At 37.8% G+C, this 27183-nt stretch overlaps 1 protein-coding gene across 4 annotated transcripts in view; it reads left to right on the top strand.

Annotated features, from left to right (window-relative positions):
* The window catches only part of Sk (small conductance calcium-activated potassium channel), a 163724-nt gene that overhangs the window by 97922 nt on the left and 38619 nt on the right, over nucleotides 1-27183 (top strand). For all 4 annotated transcript variants that reach the window (XM_070303586.1, XM_070303589.1, XM_070303587.1 and 1 more), the window contains one exon: nucleotides 23767-24186. In XM_070303586.1, coding sequence (XP_070159687.1) covers nucleotides 23767-24186 — 420 coding nt within the window. The remainder of the gene's footprint in view (nucleotides 1-23766; nucleotides 24187-27183) is intronic.

The raw sequence follows: 27183 nt of genomic DNA, 5'->3' as shown, positions 1-27183 counted from the left end.
CTCATCGGCTAAATCTACTTTTGCTATTTTACATCCGGCTCCAGAGAACCACGGACTCGGCAATATCTGACCGCGTAACAAGAATATTTGAACCGTTACATTATTCTCGTCGAAACCACTAAACTCTGTTAATCTACATCGTAAAAAATTTCTAAAAATTCAAACACGCATTTTCGTTCGAATTTTCACATCTGGGTGTCTCAAAGAGACTTCAGACAATCTGTCTTAATCATCAGAGTCGTTTTTCTGAAAGTTCGAAAGGGTATGCCTGAAAAGCAGGGTTGGGAAAGTTACTTTATAAAAATAACTCGTTACCGTTATCGTTCTTTTTTCTAAAAAATAACTCGTTACTCGTTATCAATTTAAAAAAATAATTTGTTACCGTTACCGTTACCGTTACTCAAAAAGTAACGAGTCGTTACAATTTCTGTTACTTTTTTTATATATAATACAAACGTTACATACAATTTTTTTTAAATACAAGATCAAATTGAACAAATTATTTAAAAATTAACATTAAACACTGAAAATTTTTAAACATTATTTTACATTAAATTAACAAAAGGAATATAATTTAGTGATATCGCTATTAACAAAGATGTATTCCAATACTCTTATCAATATGTACCTTTGTATGAAAATTATACCGAATAAATTCGAAAAAAGTAACTGTTAGATTCGTTACTCGTTATCGAAAAATATAACAAAGTTCTTTTTTTTTACATTAATTACATCAGTTTTTTTTATTTTGTAATACAAAACAATATCGTTTTTAAATAACAATTAGAAAGTACACAAGGAGCAATTAACGGATATCCGTGTAAAATTCAATCAAATTTAAATAACAAAAGTCAAGCAATAAAATATAATAAATAAAAGAACAAAAAATATTACATACAAATTAAATTGTTTTTAAACATCGTTCAACAATAATTAATCGATACAGCTAATGTAATCAAGATATAACTCGCTATATGTATATGCGCAAGTGCATATGTGTAAATATATATATATATATATATATATATATATATATTAGACCCGGAGAGAAATTATATAATTCGAATGCCACGGTAAATTAACAACTAACTATATTCTACAGTTCTACACGAATATTCTGCAGTATAGCGAGAATTTGATAGAAACTCGTTTTCCGGAAACAGGATAGAAGTTGCTTCGTTTCCCTCGTTTCCCTTTTATCCACGATCATTAACTTCTACTCGGGAATTGGATACACACGCAGTATGTGTACGATTGTATTTTATAATTTCTATTTACGCACAACCTACGATTCGACAACTTTACACGATACGCGCGCCCCAAGCGCAAGGAAAATTATTCCACAGAGCCGAGAGAGCGAGAGAAGGCGAAACGCGCGCGCGCGCGCGCGCACACGTTAGAACCCCCGGCGCGCATCTTTCCTCGTCCGTTCCGTCGTGCGGAACAATACGACTGAAATTAGCCGCAAATATGTTTACACGCTTGTACACGCGGGGGGATTGTATATACTTACCTTTCTACCTATCCCTCTCCCTTCCCGGATTCCCACGCCGCGTGTAGCCGACGAGAATCAGCGTGAAGGGATGGGAGGGGGGAGAAGATGAAACTCGCACGGGGGGATAGTTTCGCTCTACTCACACACGATGTGTGCAGTGATCGAGTCGGCGAAAAGGGGTAAGGGTGAGAGGGGAGGGAAGGGGAACGGGAGCGGGAGCGCAAGGGTGGCTGCGCCGCCGTGATGAGATCGGCGCGACGAGGGTGGTGGGAAAGGGTCGACGGGGTGGGAGAGGCGGCGGAAGAGGAAAGGTCGGGGGAGGGAAAGGCATTAAATGGGGAGTGAGACGCAGTTCTGTCGGGAGCGTCGCAGCGGGCGGACGCTCACCACTGGCGCTTCTCTCGCTCGCCTCGCCTCGCGCGCTCTCTTCTCTCTCTCTCTCTCTCTCTCTCTCTCTCTCTCTCTCTCTCTCTCTCTCTCTCTCTCTCTCTCTCTCTCTCTCTCTCTCTCTCTCTCTCTCTCTGTCTCTATCTTTTTCTTCTCTCCTCTCTCTCTCTTTCTCTCTTTAGTCGAAACTCTCCCTCCCCCATCTGTCTACCCTCTCTCCCTCCAAAAACCCAATCAGCATTGTCGGGCCTAGTTCTGGCGGGTGTCCCTTCCGGATCCTCGGGAACGGACATCGCTCGCACGCTCGCCTGTCACAAGCAGTGTCCAATCGTACCCCTCCCCCTCTTCCTCCTCTATCATCCCCTCCCGTTCTTTTTCTACGATCTCTCCCCCTCCCCCCCGTTATCGTTTTCGATGAGCGTGGCGCGCGACAAGTTCCTCGCGAATCGCGGGATCCATCGTCGAAGCGGAGGCTGCGCCTTCAATCGATCTCTATTCGAGACGACGACGATTACGACGACGACGACGACGACGACGACGAGACGCCGACGTGATCGATGAGCGTTGTCGTCGGTCGGGGGTGAAGGAAAGGCGGCTCCGTGGAGGGCGACGATTCCGCTTCGCGGAATTAACACGAGAGAGCTGTACGCTTCGAAACGCGCGCGCGGGAGCGTGCTCCGTTGAAAGGCGCGCCCAGGGAGACGCGAGAGAGACAACGACGGCGATGATGACGGGGATGGCGAGAGTATCGTCGCTGCCACCGCCGGCGATAGTGCCTCGGCAAACTCGTCGTACGGTACGGGCGAAAAACGCGGAGAGAAAACTAATTGTGCGTAATTATATATAAGCGTGTAAATACATATATAATACCGAGTGTTCGCAGTCTACGACAGCTGATCAAGATCGTCGATCACTGCCTTCGTGTGTGAGGTAGATACCTCTACCGTACGCCGGTAGATCTCCGATGGAATCTCGCGGATTAACGTGATCCTACACGACTAGGATCGACGAGAGGGCGACGAGAGATCTCGTCGTCGCGTTTTTCCGTTCTTCCCGTTAAAGACGATCGCTCAGACTCGTGTAGAGATATATACAGTGACGAATGCTTCGAAAAGTTTATCTGGGTGTTGAGAAAGGAAAAAAATTAATCGACCAGCACATCGCTCGGGAACTTTTCTCCCTGTATCGTTGAAACTGCGAGAGAGAGAGAGAGAGAGAGAGAGAGATTGTACTCTGGTTGCGATAAATTATTCCCTTCTCGTGGGATAAGTCGGATACTGTATATAATAAATATTAGGTGTACAACTTTGCCTCCGCCGTTTTTTTCCGAAATTCGAGGCTTTACTGTAAAAAACTGGTTATTGCTTGTTGAGTCACTCCCAATGATCGTGCCAATTCTTTTTGACTTTGACTCGAGTCTTCATTAAGTAATGCCTCCAATTCTGCATCTTCGAAAACCTTCTCTCTTCCACCGCTATGCCGGTCTTCGACGTGAAAATCACCGTTCTTGAAGCGTTGAAACCACTCGCGACACGTTCTTTTACTAATAGCGGCTTCACCATAAGTATTTGAGAGCATTCGATGAGCCTCGGCCGCAGATTTCTTCATATTGAAGCAGAAAATTAAAACTTCCCGCAAATGACGAAAATTTGGCTCGTAAACTGACATTTTCAATCGAGAATAACTTTATGACGCAGACACAAATCGACTAATGTTTCTATGGGGTTATGTTGACAGATGCTCAAGTTTCTTGCAGGACGTCTATGATCTATTTATTTCGACCACTACTTACCGCTAAAGCCATCTATAGGAAAACGGCGGAAGCAAAGTTGTACACCTAATAATTATTACTTATCGAGGGAAATGAAGATAGAACGAATCGGCATTTTATCCTCCATCGAGCTCTTATTTTGGGGATGTTTAAACAGAGGGGTTGAAACAAAGGTAGTAAAATGGAATAGCATCTAAGGAGAAATAAGGCGTAAATAATGAAATTAGGATAACGGGATTATAGGTGGAGATAGAATTATTAAACCCAGAATCTTAAATGAATAAAAAAAGAGAGCAGAGAAAAATTATGGCGCGATAAAATATAAACGATACACAATCCGTATAAGAAAATTAATTAATATTGATAGACTAATTCCATAATATTACAGTAAAAAATTATGCGCGATTAAATAATATACCTACATACGAAAATAATTGTCTGATAAAAAGCAGAATAATTTAACAAGATTTTTGATGATACAATTGAGTAAATGGATGGCAGACAGGATAGGCATTAATCAATATGATTTATGCAATCTAGCCGGATTAAATGGCATAACGTAAATAACATTAAATACGATTGGAGAGAAAATAGAAATAAATAGAATACTAGTGTATGTGTGTGTGTGTGTGTGTGTGTAATTTATATTACCTAATTGTCGAGTAACACAATAACTTGATAGAATGCAGTAAAAATTAAAAGGAGTTTCCAACGGATAAATCGCTGGAAGCGGAGCCGTGTATTTGTTATATTAAAAATAAGAAGAAATATAGAGTATATTATTAATGTAACTAACGTGAAAAAGTGCTATGCGGGGTGATACAATAAAAGATAAATGACTAAACACAATGCACTTACCTTATGCATATAAATTGATCGTTAATTATTTTCTGAAATTATAATTTATATTTTTCTAAATAACAAGAAAACATAATAATATCCGCAATAAAAACGATATCTATTGTTTATTAATTTTCTTTCTATAAATAATCTGTACTTGCGTGAAGGATATTATATCATTGTATAAAATATTTTATCTCTCACTCTCTTATCGTATTATTTTAATAATATTCGAATATAAGCATGTACGCGGAAGCGGTATAGCGTATAAAAGAGTAACGACGGTATAAAAATGAATTTACGAACTCCCGTTAATTTTCTCGAAGGTCTCTCGAATTACCCAGATCGAGCGATGTTCCGCCGAATTTGCGGTGAGATCCCTCTTGATCACCTCGTTAACCACAGACGCCAAAAAGCGAATAGTCTCCGAAAATATACGATAAGAAGGCTGACCGAACAATATTGCTGCACAAGCACGCATCGCTAAAAATCACCGTGGTTGGGCGAACGAATGTCTCTTATTTTGCCAATCGCAGATTTATCGAGGCGAAAAGATTCTTTTTTTTTTATTTTTTATTTCTCGCGGTTTGAAGGAGAGATTTTCATTTCGTGTGATACGTACAGATGGTTTCAAAAGTTAAAATTATCGCAAATTGAGATGATTCTCTTTTTGATCTCGAAAGAAATCAGAGGCCCTCTTTTTTTCACGTTCAAATAATAATTTGACAAGCAACTGATCAAAGATAAAAAAAAAATTATAGTTAAATAAAAATAATTTGAACGAAACTTATTTTTTTTATTGTATGTGCGTGCGTGCGTGTGTGTGTGTGTGTGTGTGTGTGTGTGTGTGTGTGTGTGTAAAGGAAGTAATACATAATTATGTAAAAAGGAAACCACGGCTAAAATCTAGCGGAATAATTTTATTCGCCCAGATCTCATGTTACCGGATAATTTCTGCGCATGCAGATTAATTCCATAATAATGAAGAGGAGCAAGGCGGGAAGAGGCAGTGCGGTCACGTGGACGGCGAAGATATTTGCTTGATTAAAAATTCGCTCAACGGCAAATCGTAGCGCGAGTACGCGATTATTACATTGAAAATTGATTGTTTGCTCGTTGCGATGAAATTCTTGGGGCGCGGAAAGGGATGGAGGAGGGCGTTAGCAGATGTGCGCTAAAAATTGCCCTCGTTTTAACGAACCTCTCTACTTTCATGTGGAAAGCGATCATAAAGGCGATATACATTTTTTATACAATATAAGCGAGTATGTCTGTGAAACAGAGATAGAAACTTTTTTATCTGCCGAATGGAGGATAAAACGCCGCAAATATATCGCGACGATATTCTCGCGAACATTAGTGTCACGGAACGTGTGAAATTATGGTTCGCGAATTAAAGCAAAATTGCATTTATAAATTTCATATAACACCTAATGGGATTCGATTGCGATCTATGTTAAGTTGTCGCAAAAGGCTGTTTTTTTTTTTTTTTTTTTTTTACACCTCAAACTTTGAATCCTGACGAAAGAAAATTTTTTTCTCGTTTGAATATCAGAATTAAATAGGGTGTCTATCTCCTGGAAAAACCTAGAAAATCTGGAATTCTCAGAGATTTAATTTTTACCTTGAAAAATCAAGGAATTCTCGTGCAATTTTATCCGAACTCAGAGAATTTTTTTCAAAATTTCTCTCTTTGATCATCTTGTTCTTATATTGCAAGCATCGGCAATTTGATTGGCCAATCATTGTGTGAATTATATGTTTTCAATATATTATAAAAATATATCTTTCTCTCTTTAATTATATGTTCAGTGTCATAACAAAAAATACCCTATACACAATACTGAGTGCACATTTTTTATTATAATTTTTGCAATTAATTATCATTAATTAGAAATAGATAGAAAATGAAAATATTATGCAAATGAAAAATTCTTTCTTTATAAATATCATTCAGTTTTTTTCAGTACATTTTCAAATTTAATATTTAAAATTTAAGTGGTTTATTTTTTCGCTGTGTGAATGAAAAGCATTAGAAAAGTTACACAAAAAAAGATTTATTTTAAAAAGTTTCATCTAAAAATTCTCTAATTTTACCTGGAGTTTTGTACAAATTACCTGAAAAATTAGGGAATTCCCAGGAAATTTTTTTTACGAGCTTCCAATAGACACTCTGTTAAATTATGATTAAAATTGATGATTAAAAATTCTTGATCTTCTAGAACTTCATAAGATTCGGGACTTCGGCGCAAATTATCGCAAGCTTCACATTCCTCGCATTGATCTTAGAATTTAGAATTGGATGTTAAAATCTGTCATCGAGCTGCGAACTTTCTCGATCTTTCAAATTAAAAATTCCATCTCGAGCATTGGTGATCCTGAACTTCAAACACTTCGAATCTCCCGATCATCTCAATTTTACTTAGCTTCCCGGATCACTTTCGGAAAAAAAAGAAAAATGGCGAGACAACCTAACGTATATCACATTCTATCTAACTTCTCGTTTCTTACAGTAAGAGTTTATCGAAGATAAATAAAATATAACGTTTCCTCTCTCAGACCTATATATACAATATACTACCATATACTCTCGGCTCCATTTACCTCGCCGAAACTTGGACAATGCTTCTTCAGCTCGTATCCGATCACGAGATTCGCTTTCATGGAAAAAGCCGGCCGTGTTAGTCGCCACCGTGATGGAGGAGGAGGAATGCAGCGAGGATGGTAGCAGTCAGCCGGCTTGCGGAAGAAAGCGCAGTCGCGAGGAGTCACTAAGAGGATCACGGGGACGCACAATGTTGCTGCGATATCGCCGCGATGTTGCTGCGGCAAGGACGTCGAATGAAAAATACGATGTTATCGGTTATCAAGTGCTCGCTCACGAGACGGCGACGTGCCGCGTCGATGTGGCGACGAACGATCCCCCCCGTCGTTAATTCCGGGGGTAATATTCTATTCGACGATCTCCAACAGACTCCCTTACCCATCCCTTCCCGGAGTAGTTTCCGCCAAGAGATCATTGGACCCGGGAATGTGGTATGGAGTCGAAGATGAACGAGGACTGGAATCGTCGGGACGAACGATCCGCTCGTATGATCGCGCTTTAAAACTAAGGGTCGACCACACTCCTCGTCGCTTCGAGCTCCTCGGGTTTGCGAAGACTCGGACATGAGCGACTCGACGGAGCCCGCGAGACGATCCCGCGTCGCGACGCGACGGATCGAGTTCGATCAAGTGCTTTTATCCGGCTACGAACAATCGGAGTTACGTAAAAGTGCCGGCGACACTCTGAAAAAGGCGGATCTCACTTGAAGAGGCGGACAATTTATACGTAGATGTCACTAAACAGGTTGGTAAAGCAATGGTAATCGCTCGTCGATTAGCTGACGACGGAATTTGATTAAATGGAAATTAGGCGATTTTAACGTCGATTCTTGATCCTGTAGAAAAGCTATGGGATGTTACAGTTCTGATAGATTCTTTAGGTAAGTTAGAGAGATATAAAAGTTAATTTACAATGTGCTCTTTGCTTCCTGTTTCTTGCTTTTTGTCTCTTCGCGCACTATTTTACAGACAATCGTGTTTCTTATATCACTTGTTCCTATCTTTTCTGGAGTTTGTTAACTTTTATCTTCGACGACAGAAAGCGAAGAAACATCGCATTAACCCACATAGCATGCAATATCCAAAAGACGTCTGGAAGACATCCCGAAGATGATCTTTGAACGATAAGGATATCTTCGGGTCTTTTGGATATGCATGTTATATGGCATGCTAAATACGATGACGATGACGATATCGCGGACATGGGCGAACGAGAAGTGCGACATAATCAAAAAATATGACAAAGAAAATGAAGAGATTCAGATGGATGAAGCTAGATGATAATAATAATTATGATCATCTTGACATATAAAAAGAAAAGAAGGCTAAAGAAGAAGGAAGAAAACGACTTGACATGAGAAAGGAGAAAATGCAATAGAAGCTTAGAAAAATTTCAAAGAAAAAAAAATGAAGAAATGTGGTTAAAATATGGAAAAATACGTTATAATATAATTTTATTTCCTTAAACATCATTAGCCAATAAGAATGCTGCATTAGCATCTGAGAATTCTGTTACATGGCACTCTTCATTGGGTTTAATAACGTCCGTAGTTGTAAAATTGGCCAATCACAGCTATTCCTCTGAAGAATGGAATGATTGTGATTGGCCAGCCTTAAAACTACGGATGTTATTAAATCCGATTAGGTGTAACGTGTAAGCGTAGTCTAAGACTTTTATTTAAGATAATCGTAATATAAAAACTAATAGACTATGAATATCGGTCTGTGATTGGTTTATATGTGAAATAACATTTTTTTCGGAAAATTAGAAGGGACAAATTGTACATGACGATATTTCTCGGCTCCATGTGACAAAAATAAATACAAGAAGCAAGAAACAAAAGACAGAGGGCACGAGACAAGACCTAGATTAACCTTTAAATGTTTGAAAGTGTACTTTTCTCTTAGTCTCAAATGAAAATTTCGTTTAGAAGAAACTCCGCTCCCTTGAGATTAGTCTAAGAATGTAGTTTTGTTACGCATTCAACTCTCTGAAGTTTAACAAAGCGTTCAGTAGTACACTCTCTATATTCCGTATACAATCGATTAAACTCGCTTACAATGCCCCTAAATGGATTACAATTTGCGTGTGATAAATGCGATTGTCATGCTCGATCGAGTGGCTGGAAATTAGGCTTTCCCGAATATTATCAGATCGCCCGGTATGCCAATATATTAGGTCAATTACTGAGGGATAATGTACTCCTCTTTCTTCTACTCGTCCCTCCCATCTCTCTTTGTTAAAAACTTTCGCCTTATGTCTTTAGCGAATTTTGTTGGATATTGTCACGATGAAGGGATCGAACTACGTTCGAAATTTCCCTCAAAAATCACCGTGTCAATGGTTGGGTATAAAATCGCGAACGTTGTAACCAGTCCGAATGCGTTTGGAAAGTTTGGGGAGACATAGAGGAGACCGAAGGGTGACCCGCGAAATTTCAGTTTAATTCCAACGTCAATCCACGCAGACGTCTACGCGAATTTTCACCCCGAGCACGTCGGGGGTTGTGAGGATGAAGGAAGCACGGGGTTAGGGGAAGAAATGGCTTTCATATACCGTACGAATCAGACAATTGGGACACTTTATATCACTTCGCTTCACCGGCTGCATTGAGGGGTAGATGGCGACCGAGAATTGAGGGAGAAGACGGCAAAGGGAGAATGATGGTGGAGTGCAAACGGGGTCGAGGAAACAATATCACACTTATTGACGAAGAGGTCGTTCTTAGTTTGCGATAGACGACTTGAAGTTTACTAAAGTAAAATTATCCTCGATGCTGCTCTCTTGTAAAGAAAAATACGCCAAAAGGGACGTGTACTTGCATTTCTTGTAATTTTGACAACGTGAAAAATTTTATCGAGTAATCTCGCTCTGTGTAAAATTTTATGATAGGTAATATAATCCTCGCGTTTTACATGGTATAAAGTTTCGCGTTGTAAATATGAATTGTGTACTCATACATATTTTTATATCACTAGATGCTGGCTTTTATGTCTGGTGCTTAAACTTACGATTAGTCACTTGGATCATTAAATTTAATTTTGACGGAACATTCGCCAAAAAGAACCGCAATCTTTTTTTTTTTTTTTTTTTTTTTTCATAGACATCATCGAATTTATTGTGACAAATGTAAGAATATTACAAGATTATCGTAAATAATTTTGGTAATATCAATCATAATACGTGCGAGAAAGCTATTTCGTCCTCATGTTGTGACGTAACAATTAAATCGGGCGGAAATAATTAACCAAATACTTTATGAATTGGAGTTCAGTAATTAGGAAAATTACTGAAATTTTTCGATAAAACACTCCGATTCACTTCGCTGAATAATTCGCGTTCGATTGAGAAGGGATACTTCTCATTCGAAGTGCAATATCGTTTCGTCGAGTACGATCTCTCGATTATCAGAATCCTCATGAAAGTTTCCTGCGAGGTAATGGACATACCGATCCGGTTTTATTATCGTGCACTCTTATTCGATGCTTTTTCACGCCATCAACATCGAAATTTTCTCGTTCGACGTACAAAGAAAAATAAATAAATGGTCGATGAATCGGTCTCCGTTTATTACAAGTGAAGCAGGAGAAAAATTCACCGGGATTGGTTTCGTTAGAACTGAAGCGAGAGAGAAAGATTACAAAAATTGGTTTTACTAGAATTAAAACAGGGAAAAAGATTAGCGGTAATTGATTCTCAGTATCGAAGCGAGAAAAGAATTATAAAGATCGATTCTGTTAAAATCAACGTGAAGTAAAAAGATGTTATGGAGACTTTTTTACGATCAGAATGTTACGTTATCATTATAACACTGTTAACGATTATTTGCTAAGTAAATGATATTAAGTCAAATTACATTAAATCATAAATTATAATAAGTTTGTATTCTGTCTCTATGATTTTATTTGTGTCTGTTAATATATCTAATATTTTGGCATAAAATATTCTGATTTTTTGTCCTTTTGCATTTAACAATAATTATTTCTTTTATACTTTATCGAATTATTTTTAGTCATGATGGTTATCTCTAGAATTGTCAACGAAAAGTTATTTTCAAACGAGCCAACCTCAAGTTTATGCTGCAGAATTGATTTTCTAAAAATCGTATTTTACAACTTTCTGATTAGAAGAATTTTTTCAAGAAATATTAATACTTTTCGTTTTATTTTAATCATCTAATTTAATTTTAACCAATCGCGAATAATTCAACAGCACGAATGTAAAAATTTCAAAAGCTATGAAACTAGAGATTAGAAAATATGCATCTCCCAAGAAGTCTCGGAGAATCCTGGATTTATATTTATTTCTGCGAGCGACACACGGAATGAAAATTCTCTTTCACCATTATAGTATATATATATATATATATATATGTAACGAATATAACGAGTATATATAACGTAAGCCATGTTACTGCAAGCTACATGAAAAATGGTCGATGTAAAATAAAAAGAAAGCTGCAATTCAGTCATCATTTAATATAAATACAATACATTAGGCATTATACATGTTTCAATATTTATTAGACTCATAATTATTAATTAAAAAATCGAAAATCTAATTTTTGTACTTAATTTAATATAAGTTTGTTATATAATTCTCATCTTTGTTTTTTTAATCTTTCAAACGCTTACAGATATCAAAGTATTACAGCTCTGAATCATGGTGAACTTATATAGATACGATGCATTCGATTTGAAAAGATCTAAGAATGTTTCTCTCTCTTGTGATATTTGGTAAAAAAAATCTGGGATTGACGTTACTTTTTATGGCTGATTTAATTCGAGTCAGTAAATTTGACATGCGTTCTCAAAAAAGAGAGAGGGAGAGAGAGAGAGAGAGACGAGATAATTTATGTGAATAAAAAATTATATATTCTCAATGAGAATTTTGTATACAGTGAGTTAATTAAGTTCTTCGAGATGGCGATGCTCCAAAAAGCATTGCGATTCTTCAAAGCAAAGTCCCGGTTGAAAGATGTAACTATCTGTGCGCCGAAGTGAGTTACGTGAGTTCTCTATTAAAAGTGCTTATGTATACTCTCTGTGCTCGCTAACCGCCGCTTCAGGCGAATGCAATTAAGAGATTGTCTCGCTCCTATCTTAGATTATTCTTTTCACGATTTCGTCTCTCTTCGAGAAACTTCACGATCAAGATGCCGACCGTTCTTTCTCTCGCTCGATCGCTCTATCAAATTATGCCATATTGGCGAATGTTATCTATTATTTTACAAAAATGATATTTAATGATATATACTGTATCATAATATTTTGCTGTCGTATCGTAAACACGATGTTTTACAGGAGAAGCTATTCTGTGGATAACAGGATCAGAATATTGAGAGAATTATAATTTTGTAAATTATAAATTTAAAAATTGTACTTAATATTGAGAGTTTAAAGTATCGATACGCAATTTTTATTAAAGCAGCACAACGATTTATTCAAATATTGTACACTGTAAAAAGATTGACTGAAACTTCAGACGAAGTACAATATCTGCAGCTTTCTCGCAGACACTTCAAGAGTTTGAATTCTCAGACACATTTCAATTTTCTAAAAATTTTCAGAAAAACGACTCTGATGATCGGGAGATTGTCTGAAATTTCTTTCAGACAAAGAAATCCCAGATTCAAAAATTCTCCAAATTTATCTGAATTTTCTGAAAAATATTTTCCAGTGTAACGTTGTTTATTAAGATAGTAACGGTTTCTTTGTTTATTGAAGAGAAATTTCGAGACTGCTCATGACTTTGTACGATACCGTAGACATTTAAAGAATCTCCGTCTCTTTGTCTTTCCGTCTTTCTAGCTCGCTGTCTCATTCTCTCACTCTGCTCGTCCTTGACTCGGGATAAACGGGATTAAAAATTTAACAATGCGACCTACGGACGATTGATCGTCGGCATTACTCGCGCTCAGCGATGGGCGACACGAGTTTCTTCGTCGGGGATGCTTTCGTCGATATCGCGACGTTTATATTTGACCGTCGCTCTTCATTTCTTCATTCTTATGTGCTGTTCTTTAAGCAACCGCTTTAAATGTTGATCGAGGGACCTTTTATCAATTCTGAACAAGGAACAGATTCAAATACTTCCTCTCCTCTTTTCAAAAATTTAACTGCGCATAACCACGTTTCTTGCCTTCTAGTTAAAGTAAATGATTTTTCTCGCGCGTTAACGTAAAAGCGAGGCATTTTCCAGCTTTTCCGAGAATCGCAATAGTCTCGTTTGGCTTATGAAATTACTGACGATGCGAAAACGCGAATATGTCGGTTACGGAAGGCTTTTACACACGATGCAATATAAAATGTATAACTTTCTATCTAGCTCTCTCTTTCTATCTTTGCCTCCGTGCTTTTGCCGTTGAAACTATTTCACCGTCGATTACGTATCCGCTAAATCGACGTAAAAACAAAAAAGGAAGCCCCGGAGGAGAGGGAGGGGAAGGGGAAGAGAATGAGAAAGGAGCAACAAAAGAGAGCGTGTTGCCAACGGGAATGCAATAGCTTGCGGGAGCTTCTCGGTTGAAAATTGCTTCTGCTTTCCCTACTTTTCCCATTCGAGCGAATTCGAGATCGCCCGAATATTTTTCCTCCTTAATCCCCTGATTAGATCGAGACGCACGTTCGCGTAAACGCGGGGGTCGGATGTATAATGCGGTCAGAAGGCCTGAGACTCCATAGACACGAAGACGCCGTTGTATTTAAAAATTTAAAGGGATCTAGGAACCTGACAACATTGAGAGAAAAGAAAAGAGGGGCTATAGAAATCCAATCAATGTGAAGATTTGAAATTATACAGGGGAAAAAGGATCATGAATCTTTAAACTCGACGGACTGTGAGAACTTTAAACCTTAACACTTCGATGAATTTAATATGCCCGATGCTCTCTGAATTTTTCACGCGTGAGGCAGGATTGTATTGACAACCAGGGTGTCTGCTCCGTGGAAAAATATGGAAAACCTGGAATTGTCAGGGAATTTTTTGAATCTGGAGAAATCGGCAAATTCTCATGAGATTTTGAAAAAGAAAGAGAAAGTGAAAGTATTGTCAATAAATGAGATAGCATACGCGATATTAAATTTAGCTATAAGTTAACTAAAAATTATTTCATTTTTTATTTACTATAGGAATAAAGTGTCAAAAATTAAAATATTAGGTGTACAACTTTGCTTCCGCCGTTTTTTTTTCGAAATTCGAGGCTTTATTGAATTATAATATTAAAGAAGATTTGTTTTGACAAATTGCACGAAAAAAAATCTTTAAAATATTCTCTTTATTCGAAATTGTGAACGAAAGTGGAAAATCAGTGAATTTTTTTTACAAGATTTGAGTACGACAATCCTGACAACGAGGATTTCTTTTATTTTTTCCGACCAAGGGCAGCCGCTGATGTTTTGCGGGAGGATCTGAGCTGTCGCGATCCTTTGTAATTATTTTCCCAAGCTTCCGCGAGTGTCGAGGGACGTTCTCCAGTCAATAACATCTAGATATTACAGCGCGGGGACATGATAATCCGTAAGAACAATTCAATCCAAAGATAAAGGATAATCTGCAAACGCGAAAACAACGATGCGATATTGGCGACGTGAGCGAAATAGTCTGGAAAGTGCAATATAACCGCAGAATTATATGGGAGGCCTGGCCCGCTTGGAAATTGCGGCTGCTGCCTCTTTTCTCGAGCATCTCCTTCTAGGCGTAATCCTCCAGTGGTTTTGCGCTGACCGGGAAATGATTCATTCTCCGGAAAGTAAGGAGGGGCTCGCGAATGGGACACGTGTACTTTATATCGCGTCCACATAATGTCGGCAATTTCATGGAGCGCTGCCTCCTTGTAAACTTTGTTACGTAACGCTCGGTAAATAGATTGTTCGTTCTTTCCAATCCCAAATCGCTTTATCTACCCTTTAATCGTTTCCGTTGCATGCGGAATTTTAACTGGCATATTTTTTAATAAGGAAACACAATTTTTCAAACTGTATTCATGTTATACGGCGTGCTGTCGCTAAATGAACATTTTTTAAAAATAAACATTTTATGGCGCATAATAATTATTTAGAAATTAAATGCACGTTTGAGAGAAATGTTCAAATTTTTTTTTCCTAATTTTTCTCCATTAACGTAAATATTATATAACATACAATTAGAATAAAAGTAAAAGAAAAATATTTAAAAAAAAATGATTTGGCGCAAATAATGAATTTTGCAGTTTTCAACTTATTGGTATACATAAAATGGTGTTAATGTTTAACATTATTCATTTCGTGGAGCGATTTATGTAAATTTTCATTGCCGATGAAATTTCCGAGTTTTTCTAGTACGCGGGAAAACTAATAAATGCCAGTTCGTCGTAATATCTTTATTAAACCCAGCGTTGCGGGTCGGTAATCCGTGTGACTACTTCCTCCGAATTTTTGAAATGCTAGAATAATAATTCCCGAACAATTCGCTCCCTTTCCTCCTTCAGTTAATAAAGTTGTGAGCTACGAAAATCTCTCTCGCCGAAGTCCTGGATTAATTCGAGACCTGGATTATTGCTTAACGACGACCTCATCGCGTGTTTTATATCATCATCGCATTGGCAATCGATTCGTATATCGACAGATACGACAGTTATGAGAAAAATATAATTCTGATTCGCTAACCCATACAGCACAGAACATTGCAATTATATTGCAGCAATGTTACAATCTTGCAAGTTGCAATGAAATATTGTTGAGACATTATTGGAATATGGAATTGTAATATTTTATGACAATGTTACAGCAACATTTCAAAAACATTACAAAAGACAGTTTTTGATAATCGCTACTTCGTTCGTTTACCACTATGCGGCGCGCGTTGCGTTATCTATTCTGTATTTAAGTTTTAATCACGATGGTTATGTAAAGCTTGCAAAAAGCGGTTAGTAATATTAAAGGTATAATAACTATTTTTATCAGATTAATTTGTTCGATACAATCCCAACGCAGGAAATTTAGATATTGAATTGAGTGTTCAGAAATCGGACAAATAATTATCCGAAAAAAGTTAAAATTTATCCGTTTATTGTCTACTTAAGATATGGAGTTTAATATTTATATAAATAAAATTTTAATTTTTATGAATTAAATTGTTTAATCATTATCAATTTCTTAAACTTGTAAATAATTTATAAAATAGCGATATTAATTAGATAACAGAAAATTGTTTAATAGTTCCCATTTTTATATAAAAGCAAAAATTTGATAATAATTTTTTAATATGCAAAATGCTTCAAATTTAATAGATAAACTTGGAGAATATATAAAGACATCTACGAAAAACGAGAAAAAACTCGTTGTAATTACGTAAATTCACAATCTTTTTTCTTATCTCTCTTGGATGTTTTTATATGTTCTCAAACTTTATGTATTAAATTTGAAGCGTTTTGCATATTTGTAGCAATGTATTTAAATATTACAAATACATTGCACCGTAACATTACTGTAGTTTTACATTGAAATATTTCTGAGGGCGGACATTTCAACGTTACCGCAGGCTTGCAGTAACATTGCAAAAACATTTCGCAACTTCTGTGCAATATTACAATGTTTCAATGTAAGATCTATGCAACGTTTTTGCAATCTTTCGGTGCTGTATGGGAACAAGCATGCATCGATGCTCCCGTCTTACAAAAATATTACTTTGTTTTGGACATCTTTCTACGACTGTACAAGCTATCGAACTGCACAAAATTTATTCCGCTTGTCATCTTTGAATGACTGAATTGTATTTGTAGTTAAAGACAGGAATTACAAAAAAGAAAATTCTGGAAACAATTGGCATCTTATTAAAAAGAATACGTGCTCTGCGGTAAAGTTGAAGCAAGTATTAATATGGCATATTCTCTTGGCAACGTACCCGTTTTACGTCGGTAATAGCACGAGACGATTTCTCTCGGGTAAGCAAGATAGAGAAAAACCAGAAATACGACCGCGGGTTTGATTTCGTCAATATTGATACGGACCGATGACGAGGGGTATTTATATACGAGGCTCGGGTTATTTTGTGGGAAAACACAGGGCGAGATATATGACTATGATAATCGGTCGAAGCTCGAAAAAGAGAAGAACTGTGTGTATCGCGTCGCGTCACCATGTGATCTTATCGATTTAATGCCAAGCGAAAACGAGCGCGTGAAACTTGTTCAACAAGAGCGTCGAGATAATGCCATAATTCGTAATATATGTTGAATTATTGGTCGCACCGATCATATTCATCATGGGACTCCCCGCTTGTGGAATTCCCCTCCCCACCCTTCCATCCTTCCCCCCCCCTTTCCCTCTTCCTCCCCCTCCCCGAAGCCGTTATCTCGCGGTTCCATTAGAGAGATTATGTTCGCAGAACACGGATAGGAGGGAAGGGCAAGAGAGGAGAAGGGGATGTGCGATATAAACCGCCGAAAACTGGAGCGAGAGAACATTTCGGGATGCTGCACTGACAATTATCGTGATTCGTTCGATTCGAACTCTATGCATCTACGAGGATGCACGAGCAGAAGCGTGTTTAACGACGGCCGTTTATTGTCGTGAATTATCGCCAAGACAGAGTATATAATGCACGGCCGGTAATTTCGCTTCGCGGATATTCAAAATGCGCATGGACGAACGAACCCTCGGCCTTTCTACATATATTTCGGAAATCCGATTTCGAACTTTTATACTTAATATGGAATTTTTATTTATCGAGGGAGAAGTTGGAATTATTTTTTTCCAATATGTTTGTCGTGATATTTCGAGATTATTTATTTATTTATTTATTTATTTATTTATTTAAGGCTAAACGGGATGAAAATCCTTTTAGTACACGAGAAGAAAGAGAAAGAGGGAAAGATACATCAAGTAGATGCAAATAAGATAATAATGCGATAAAGTAAGTAGTTTAACAACATGATTGTAATAAAAAGGATAGAGAGCAAATTTAAATTTAATCAGAAAATATAAGTAGTAAATGAAAAAGAAAAAAAGAATAATATTAAAAATTAATATACATTACTATTAGCAAAAGACAGAATTAAATCAACGTAGTTAAGAAAAGAGAGATAATAACAAAGCGATTGTTTGAAAGAAGTCAGTCTGTTATTAAAGAAGTCAACATGATAAATCGTTCTCCAGCAAACACATTCTATTTAAGAGTTTATATCATTTATAAGAAAAGCGTGTAAAATCTTAGCAAGCTTACTAGAATATGTAGCTTTATACGATGATAACAAATCTGGGCAGACTATTAATCCACTTACAATTTTATAGAGGAAAAAACTAAATCTAAAAGACCGTCCTATTAAATTTAAAAGTCCTCTTACTATTCAGTGATAATAATTACCGTTTATTTAATAAAAGATCATAAAGATGATCAGAAAATTTTATTGATTTATTCAGAAACAACTAACCCCGTCCGGAGAAATCGTTGTTAAATACGATGTAATCAATGGAAACATAGTATTTGATCTGATATGGGGCCCAGATAGAAGCAGAATATTTCAACAAAGCACAAAAAAATAATTTTAAAATTAATTTATTTAAATGGATCCCGCGCGAAAATCAACGTATTTTCGTCAATAATATATATATATCGATTCTACGCTGTAAAAGGTTTTCTAAAAAAAATTCAGAGACATTTTTGTCTAAATCTAGGTGTTTAAGAGAAATTTCAGACAATCCGTCTTAATAATCAGAATCATTGTTCTTCAAACTTCAGAGGACTATGTCGGAAAATTGAAGTGTTTCTGAAAATTCAAACAGCGTGTCTGCAAAAAAGCTGCGGACACTTTGAAGTTTCAGTCAATTTCCTTTCTACGGTGTAAATTCATCATGGAATGGATAGATCCAAATTTTTCGAACTACCCGTTAGGTTAGGTCCTAACCTAACCCGTTAGAGAAATGTACGAAGGACATCTGCCGCGATACACGCTACATCGTGTAGCTTACGAGACGAGTATCTGAAATTCAAGTGAAGAGAGACGTTCAGATTTAATACTAATCCGAGGAGTGTGGGTGTATGTATGACAACCGAACCGCAAATACTAGTAGCCTCTCTCTCTTCTCATCCCGTACCACTTGACTCACATCTCTCTCTCTCTTTCTCTCTTTCTTTCTCGGTTCAGTGCAACACTGCTTTCTTGCTCGAAACTATAATACCGGTGACAATGTACCGAGCCGAGTGTGAAACCCGAGTGCGAGATATCGAATGCTTCACAAATACGCACGAAGCGAAGATCATATTCGTCCCATCTCCCTCGCTCCCCCGCTCTTCCTCTCTTCTTCTTTTTCGTTTCTTCGGCGACGGCCGACAGTTTTATCGCTTTTCTCGCGCGAGAGAACGCCGCAAGTTGCTGGAAAGATTGCGGCTTTGCGAGAGGAAAAGTTGACTTTATTAAACGTCAACGGGAGCGGAAGAGGAAGGAGGATGGATGGGGTAGATTTACAGGCGGAGGAAATTAATACGATTCGATTCGGTGGGAATGAATCGTCGCAAGAGTATCATATCTTTAGATTAGAACAAATTGCAACATCGTCTATAAATAATAAGCTATAATAAGGAAAAGGAAAGGAGAGGACAAAAAGAGTGTCAAGCGACGAAAATTATGACAGCTTTTAATGTCGATGTAATAGGATTATTATGTTTTTCGTTAATGTATATACATTGTAAAAAAATTGACTCAAGTAGACAAAGTATCTGTAGCTTTTTTTGAAGACACACTGTGCGAATTTTCAGACATACTTCAATTTTCAGACATACTCTTCTGAACTGTCAGAAAAACGATGATTAAGATAGAGATGATTATCTGAAATTTTCTTCAGACACTTAGATCTGAAAATTCAGACAAAAATGTTTGTAAATTTTTAGAAAATTTTTTACAATGTATAACTATTAGTAACTATTAATTTATCATCTATACTGTGTCACATACACAAATCCAGTTCTCTTATATTATTCTATCTAATATAAATTCAAAACAAATGGGCCTTTAATCGACTTAATACTCAATCGTGTCATCGTGTTAATTCGTAATGAAGGCATTTTCCAATTAAAATAATCCAACTTCGAAAATCAACGTGAATCGGAAGGGATGAAAAACGTTGGAAACGTCACTGGCAATTCGCGTGGTTCTTTATCGCGGTCGCGAGTAATCGTAAAGTACGGGCGAGAAAGAGAGAAGCTTTGTCGAGCATATACAAGTTTTAAGATTGCCCAAGCCAATCAAGCTTTGAATTAAGGAAGCCTCTCGGGACGGTCTCCATGACTACCACCGCCTCATCCCTGTATCCCCCTTTCCATCCTCCCTCAGTAACACAGTCTTCCTCCCTTAACCCCTCTCCCCCCGGTTGGTGAGAAAGATCACGAGGTCATACTGCGCGAAATCTTCCTCCTGCCGGTGCATTCCAACGAGTATCTCATCAGAGCCTCCCTTCCTGTTGATTATCCGCAGTTAAGTAATATCGTCGGCAAAACACAGGAATAAATTATTTAGCACGAAAGCTCGAAAGATCCGCGAGACCTTACCTTTTACCTGACTCGAATCCGAGAAGAGTGTCGTAGAAGATCGTCACTCTTAAATACTTTTATCCGCTCTCTATTGACAAAAAAATCTTACGATGACGCAAATGGAGCAAAAAAGGACGGGTGTCTGTCTAGCACCATCATTGAGCGAAACTCGCTCACGCAGACCCACGCTCTAGCTCTCTAGCTTAACTCATCGGCTCGAAGACGCGCTCTCTCGAGATGATAGACACATCTCGTACGTGCAATCCCCATAGACTGGTAGAGACAGGTGTGCATGCACCCCATTCTGTATTCCGTTCCGTGTTAAAGTGCGACCGGCACACCCGGTATACGGAGTGAAATCCAACGGGGGTGGGGGAGAGAGGGAAGAGGGAAGGGAGATACATAGGCGCTGACGACAGGTCTTCCTGTGACATGATGCGCTCAGATTTCTCGTTCATCCTGGACTGAAGGAGAGAGGAAACGCGCCAGAGCAGATCGGTCGAGAAAATACTACAAGCGAGATCGTGGGCACTATATTTTTTGTGTACAGTGTATATATTTTTAATAATTTTATAATATCTTACAATACAATAGTGCAAGAGATTTTAATGTTTTTCGATCCAGTATCTTAATTTTATTTTTCGACATTGAATATTTTATGAATTTTTTTAAAATTTTATTAGAGGATGCAAAATTTATTTTATTATAACTAAAGATACTTATTTTTCAATATTAATGGTTTTCGATATAAATAATTTAATTTAGAGCTTTATTTTTTTGATACGAAGAGCAAATTTAGTATCTTGTCTCATGTAGCGCTAAAAGTAGAAACACACGTATTGAGTCTTCTTCATTAGTGCCTGTTTACTTCGAAGTAATCAAGTCGCCAGCGTTAGCACGAAGTCGGAGAGATAAACTTCTTTTCTCCCTTTTTTTTTTTTTTTTTTTTTTTTTTTTTTTTTTTTTTTTTTTTTTTTTTTAAAGGAGAAAAGAAAACGACAACATTGACCTTTCCATTGTAAAATCGAAGTGAAATCTTCACAGCTCCTGCTTATTTTATGCCGTCTGAAAGCTCGCCTAAAGCGGAAAAAAAAACAGCAAGCGATAAAAGAATACAACCATTCCGATACTTCATCCCCGACTAGGGCCGGGAAAAAAGTTAACGTGATTAGGAGCGCGCTTTTTGTTGCACAGAAATCACAGACAGGAGCTCTCAGACGAAGTGCTGCATTTTTGAATAAACATTTTTTTCCCTTCGATCCGCGCCAGGGCTCGCGTACCATGGAATTTCGCACTGCACATTCGAGACACTCGTTAACTCGTATCGCCAGTAGTTGGCTAGCCAGATGGAATAATTTCCATCGATCGAAAGCCGTCTCGTGTCCCTCTCGGGAGCTCTGGCTGAAAGATTTTATGCGACCGCCCACGTTTTGCTCGATAAATCAGGACTACGCGCTCGCTATTAAGACGAGTCGTCCTGAGCCATTTATTTCCAAGTTAGCATGAGTCACACTCTCTCACGCAAAAGAAGAAAAAATAATGGGAAGGAAAGAAAGAAAGCCCTGCTTCTCGCTACTTTCCTCTCTCTCTCTCTCTCTCTCTCTCTCTCTCTCTCTCTCTCTCTCTCTGTCTCTCTTAAATATTTCAATTTTCAACTCTTAAAAGTCTCTCAAAAGTCTTGGAAATATAGAGGAAAGTCCTTACTTTGTGTGTTTTACCTTTAAAACCGCGTACCTTTTTGGATTTGTCTTTCTACAAAAAATCTGAGAATAAAAACAATTTTGCCGACCGTTAGTAGTCTTTAATGAACCTTAAACTATGAGAAAATAAGGCCAGTTGCTGAAAAAAAATTTTTAGTTACCAAAAATAACAATATTTTGTGAAGAAGTCAAAGTATCCGGTTTTATCCTATCGGTAGATTCAAATCGGATATCCATTTGAAAATATGCAAAACACCGTGTAATTACAAAATCTAGATTTATTTTAATCAAAATACAATATATAGACGTATTCTATTGACAAAAAAATCACAAATAAAGATATCCTCTTGTTCGACATTGCTGCAGAACTTCCTTATTTAACTTTTTAATTTTAGGTTAGGTCAGAAAAATCTTTTTTTTTTTTTTTTTTGTGTTTAGCGGTTTCTTTTTCTGAGTGTTAGTTTTTGTTTCCAACTGTTTTCTGTTGGGAGACAAAGTCAGGATAATAGTTCTTCCTCTTTTCATTACACGAGATATGTAAGTACCCGGTTTTGCCCCAAACACAAGGAAAGTAACAAATATGGCGGTTGTATATTCCGGCGTACAAAGTGCTGATCAAAATTAATATGATACACTCTCTAATATGTACAGAATGTAGTGCTGCATTTACCGAAACAGATGCTTTATATAGAAAAAGTACACGACAACTCGATTCTTGCCTCGATATCGATCTTTTTGGGACTAAAAACTTTGAACTTCTATTAAAAAGGAAATATCGTGTGCACAGGGGCACGATTTGTTTTAAAATAATGATGATGCCAATCTACAACTAATAACACAAGTTAACTATAAATAGCAACACTTATTATGAAAAAACAGGGGTACCCGGTTTGACCCGCCTACCCTGTTTTATCCAACTTTTCCCTATATGTACACTGTAAAAAGTTTTCTACAAATTTAGACACATCTTTATCTGAATTTTCAAATCTGAAAGAAATTTCACATAATTTGTCTTAATATCATCAGAGTTTTTTTTTTTCTTGAAACCCTAGAAGAGTTTGTCCAAAAATTGAAATGTGTTTAAAAATTCAGACAGTATTCTGTCTGAAATATCAGACAGCATTTTGTCCGAAAATTTAGATAGTATTCTGTCTGAAAGTTTAGACAGCATTTTGTCCGAAAATTCAGACGGTGTGTCTGCAAGAAAAGCTACAGACTCTTTGCCTGAAATTTCAGTCAATGTTGTTGACAGTTGAACAGAGTGTAACTTTACACACGCTATTTATGCACGTTCTTGTGTCGCAATTATCACATTCAAGAGAGAGGAAGAATAAATTAACGATTTCTAGAATAAATTAGCTTTTTTTTCTTTTTTTTTTTTTCGGAAATGAGTTTAATCCCCCACGATGTCACTCCACGTGCATCCCCCTTGGCTTAATCGTACTTACTCTCGCTGTTCCAGCTGCGGAAGCCAGTGTCGACTCTCTCGATCCCGGGAGCGATGAAGAACAGCGGCGGGGTGGCCGGCGGGGGGGGCGCGGGGGGAGCGGCCGGGGTGGCCGCCGGATGCGGTAGCGCCGGGGGTGCCGGTGCCGGCGAAGACGCCGGCATCGCCCTCGTGGGTGTCCACACCGAGTATCCCCGTTACATGGACGAGCGCATGCTGGCCGGCGGCGGCGGGTCCCTCAAGGGCCAGTCCGGCGGCGGCAGCATCGGGCCCGGATCCAAACACAAGCCCAACGTCGGCTACCGGCTGGGCAGGCGGAAGGCCCTGTTCGAGAAGCGCAAGCGCATCAGCGACTACGCCCTCGTGATGGGCATGTTCGGCATCATCGTCATGGTCATCGAGAACGAGTTGTCCAGCGCCGGCGTTTACACCAAGGTGAGCGTTCATATCTGAAGAGTATCGTATAATATTCGCGACTGGGAAGAAATCCGGGATAGGATTTTATTTTATGTGCCGTGTATTGTTATATACATATACGAATACATATTCTGATATTGTATTCTCTCTATATGTATGTGTGTAATCTGATTTTTCTCCCTCTCGAATGTTTCTCGTATTGCAAGGTAGATGAAATAGAAGTTTGTCAAGAGTTATGGATCGTTTGAAGCGGCCTTAACTACAAAACTCTTCTCAAGAGAATTGTGTATACAAAGCTTTGTTTCCCGAAAATATTTTGTTCATAGTTACAATTATACAATATAGCAAACAAAAACATGTGTATTAAAATTATTAATCCCAAAATGACCGTTAATGTTTTCTGTTGCATAGTTGCTTTTTTCTGAGTCAAGGAGATTGGCTTGCTGTGAATGTCAATTAACGCTCGGAGAAAAAAATAATTGATTTCAACTCATCAGACACAACAATCGTGAACTTTTGGATATAATTGACGCAAGGTTTCTCGACGTTTGCTCTATATCATACTATCGAACGTCCAATTAATTTTCACTTGACTGGCTAATAAGCGAGAGTCAAACTTTTCCCGAGGTTCCCATAAACTCGGTTCGGATCGCGTGCGGGAACAAACTCGTCGGCAATTCAAAAGTTAAATACCGAGAGCGCGTAACACGATCTTGGAAACTCCCTCCAGGTTCCTGTTTTACAAAATACCGCAAACATGACCATTGTTTGGGGGATTCTCGATAGAATCAACATTAGAAATGGCTGCAGTCTGAAATTCGATTGATGAAGCAATTTTAGAATAGGTGTACGTGTCAAATTCTTTGACAATTTTGCGATTCCACATTCTGCTCATTAAGTTTTATTATCACTGACTGTTCGAATCTGCATTGACCGATATTTGAAGTGAATTTGTGGTTATTATTTATCCCTCGTCTGTATAAAATTGATGACATTTTGAGTAGTTATAGAATATACGTGCTCTGACGATAATATAATAGAAGATACAATTATATTTTGTTTATTACATCGTAAAAAATTTTCTAAAAAATTCGACACATTTTTGTCTGAATTTTCTGGGTGTCTGAAAGAAATTTCGGACAATCTGTCTTAATCATTAGAGTCGTCTTTTTCTGAAAGTTCAGAAGAATGTGTCTGAAAATTCAAATAGTGTGTCTGCAGATACTTTGTCTGAAGTTTCAATCAGTTTTTTTTTATAGTGGGCAAAAGAATTAAAAAATAATTAGTCGCAACACAGTTGCAACATCACACGTAGTGCGATGGTAGATCATTTCTAGGGATATAGCTATTTTTATACTACACCCGGTGTACCCGTTCAGTTTCTTTTTACGAGTGTTTGGGACATTCAGATATCTACAAATATCGCCCGCAATCTGTATGTTTCGCTTATCGTGGGCTCTCTTCGATACACCCTGAATAAATTACGAGAGTCTTTGATAAATGATAAAGGCGCGCCATATCGAGTCCGAGAGTAGAACGAGAGAAGATCGAGACGGTTCGCTGAATATTTATCGCCAGTCGGAAATCGTTCCGCGGCGAAACGTTAATTCATTCGCCATCGATCAGGGCCCTTGAAACCGCGTGAGAAAAGTGCAGAGCGATGTAGCCGCGTTAATATTGCACCGACTGGTCTGCCGAAAAGGGCAAAACCTCTGCGGTGGGATTTTATACTCGAAGGTAATTCCGGTTGATTTCTCTTTTCTCGAAAATATACCGTGACCATTTACTCTTACTGAATATTTTCTTTTTCTTCGCGAGATTGAGAAAATAATCAGAATATTACGGATTAAAGTATCCATATTTAATTGAGATATATTTCTTCTTTATACAAGGATCTATTCTTATAAAATAATATACATAATATTTGGAAAAAAACGTAGATTATATATTAGGTGTACAACTTTGCTTCCGCCGTTTTTTTCCGAAATTCGAGGCTTTATTATTCTGAATCATTCCCATGTCTTTGAGGCGTTTTAAAATTGCTTGTTGAGTCACTCCCAATGATCGTGCCAATTCTTTTGACTTTGACTCGAGTCTTCATTAAGTAATGCCTCCAATTCTGCATCTTCGAAAACCTTCTCTCTTCCACCGCTATGCCGGTCTTCGACGTGAAAATCACCGTTCTTGAAGCGTTGAAACCACCCGCCGACACATTCTTTCACTAATAGCGGCTTCACCATAAGTATTTGAGAGCATTCGATGAACCTCAGCCGCAGATTTCTTCATATTGAAGCAGAAAATTAAAATCTCCCGCAAATGACGAGAATTTGACTCGTAAACTGACATTTTCAATCGAGAATAACTTTATGATGCAGACACAAATCGACTAATGTTTCTATGGGGTTATGTTGACAGATGCCCAAGTTTATCGCATGACGTCTATGATCTATTTATTTCGACCACTACTTACCGCTAAAGCCATCTATAGGAAAACGGCGGAAGCAAAGTTGTACACCTAATATTATGAGATTTAAAGTTGATAAATTACGAGATAAAAAGAACGAGAGAGAAGAAAAATTTTAAGGATTTGAAGATCAGATTGTAGTATATCTTTAGACTTGATAATCTAAAAACTATAGTTTTCCTTAATACGTTTCCATTAAATGAAATATCTCTGATTAAACTCTTAGGAAAAATTCTTTCCTCTCTTTATACTTCGTCGAAAGTATATTCTGTGAAGTATCCTGTAGACGTGTATAGGCAAATCTCGGAAACCCTGCCGACAGTCGTCTCGACTCCTTTCAAACCCGAAAAGCTTCGTGCTTGAATGCTCGCGACGTGAGATGAGGACTTCGGCAAGACGTCGGCAAATGTATACACGACACTAGCATTTGCCTCATCGTCTCTCCGAACAATCCTTGCAGGATGTAGATTGATCTCCCCCTTTCTTCCATCCCCCTCCGTCGCATCGTTATCATTTTCGTCCCCCAATCTCTCATCACGAAGAATCAATGC

This window comes from Polyergus mexicanus, unplaced genomic scaffold, assembly GCF_030449975.1.
Source record: "Polyergus mexicanus isolate NDT 795.1 unplaced genomic scaffold, iyPolMexi1.0 SCAF_10, whole genome shotgun sequence".
NCBI lineage: Eukaryota > Metazoa > Arthropoda > Insecta > Hymenoptera > Formicidae > Polyergus > Polyergus mexicanus.
This window is presented reverse-complemented; position numbering and strand designations above follow the sequence as displayed.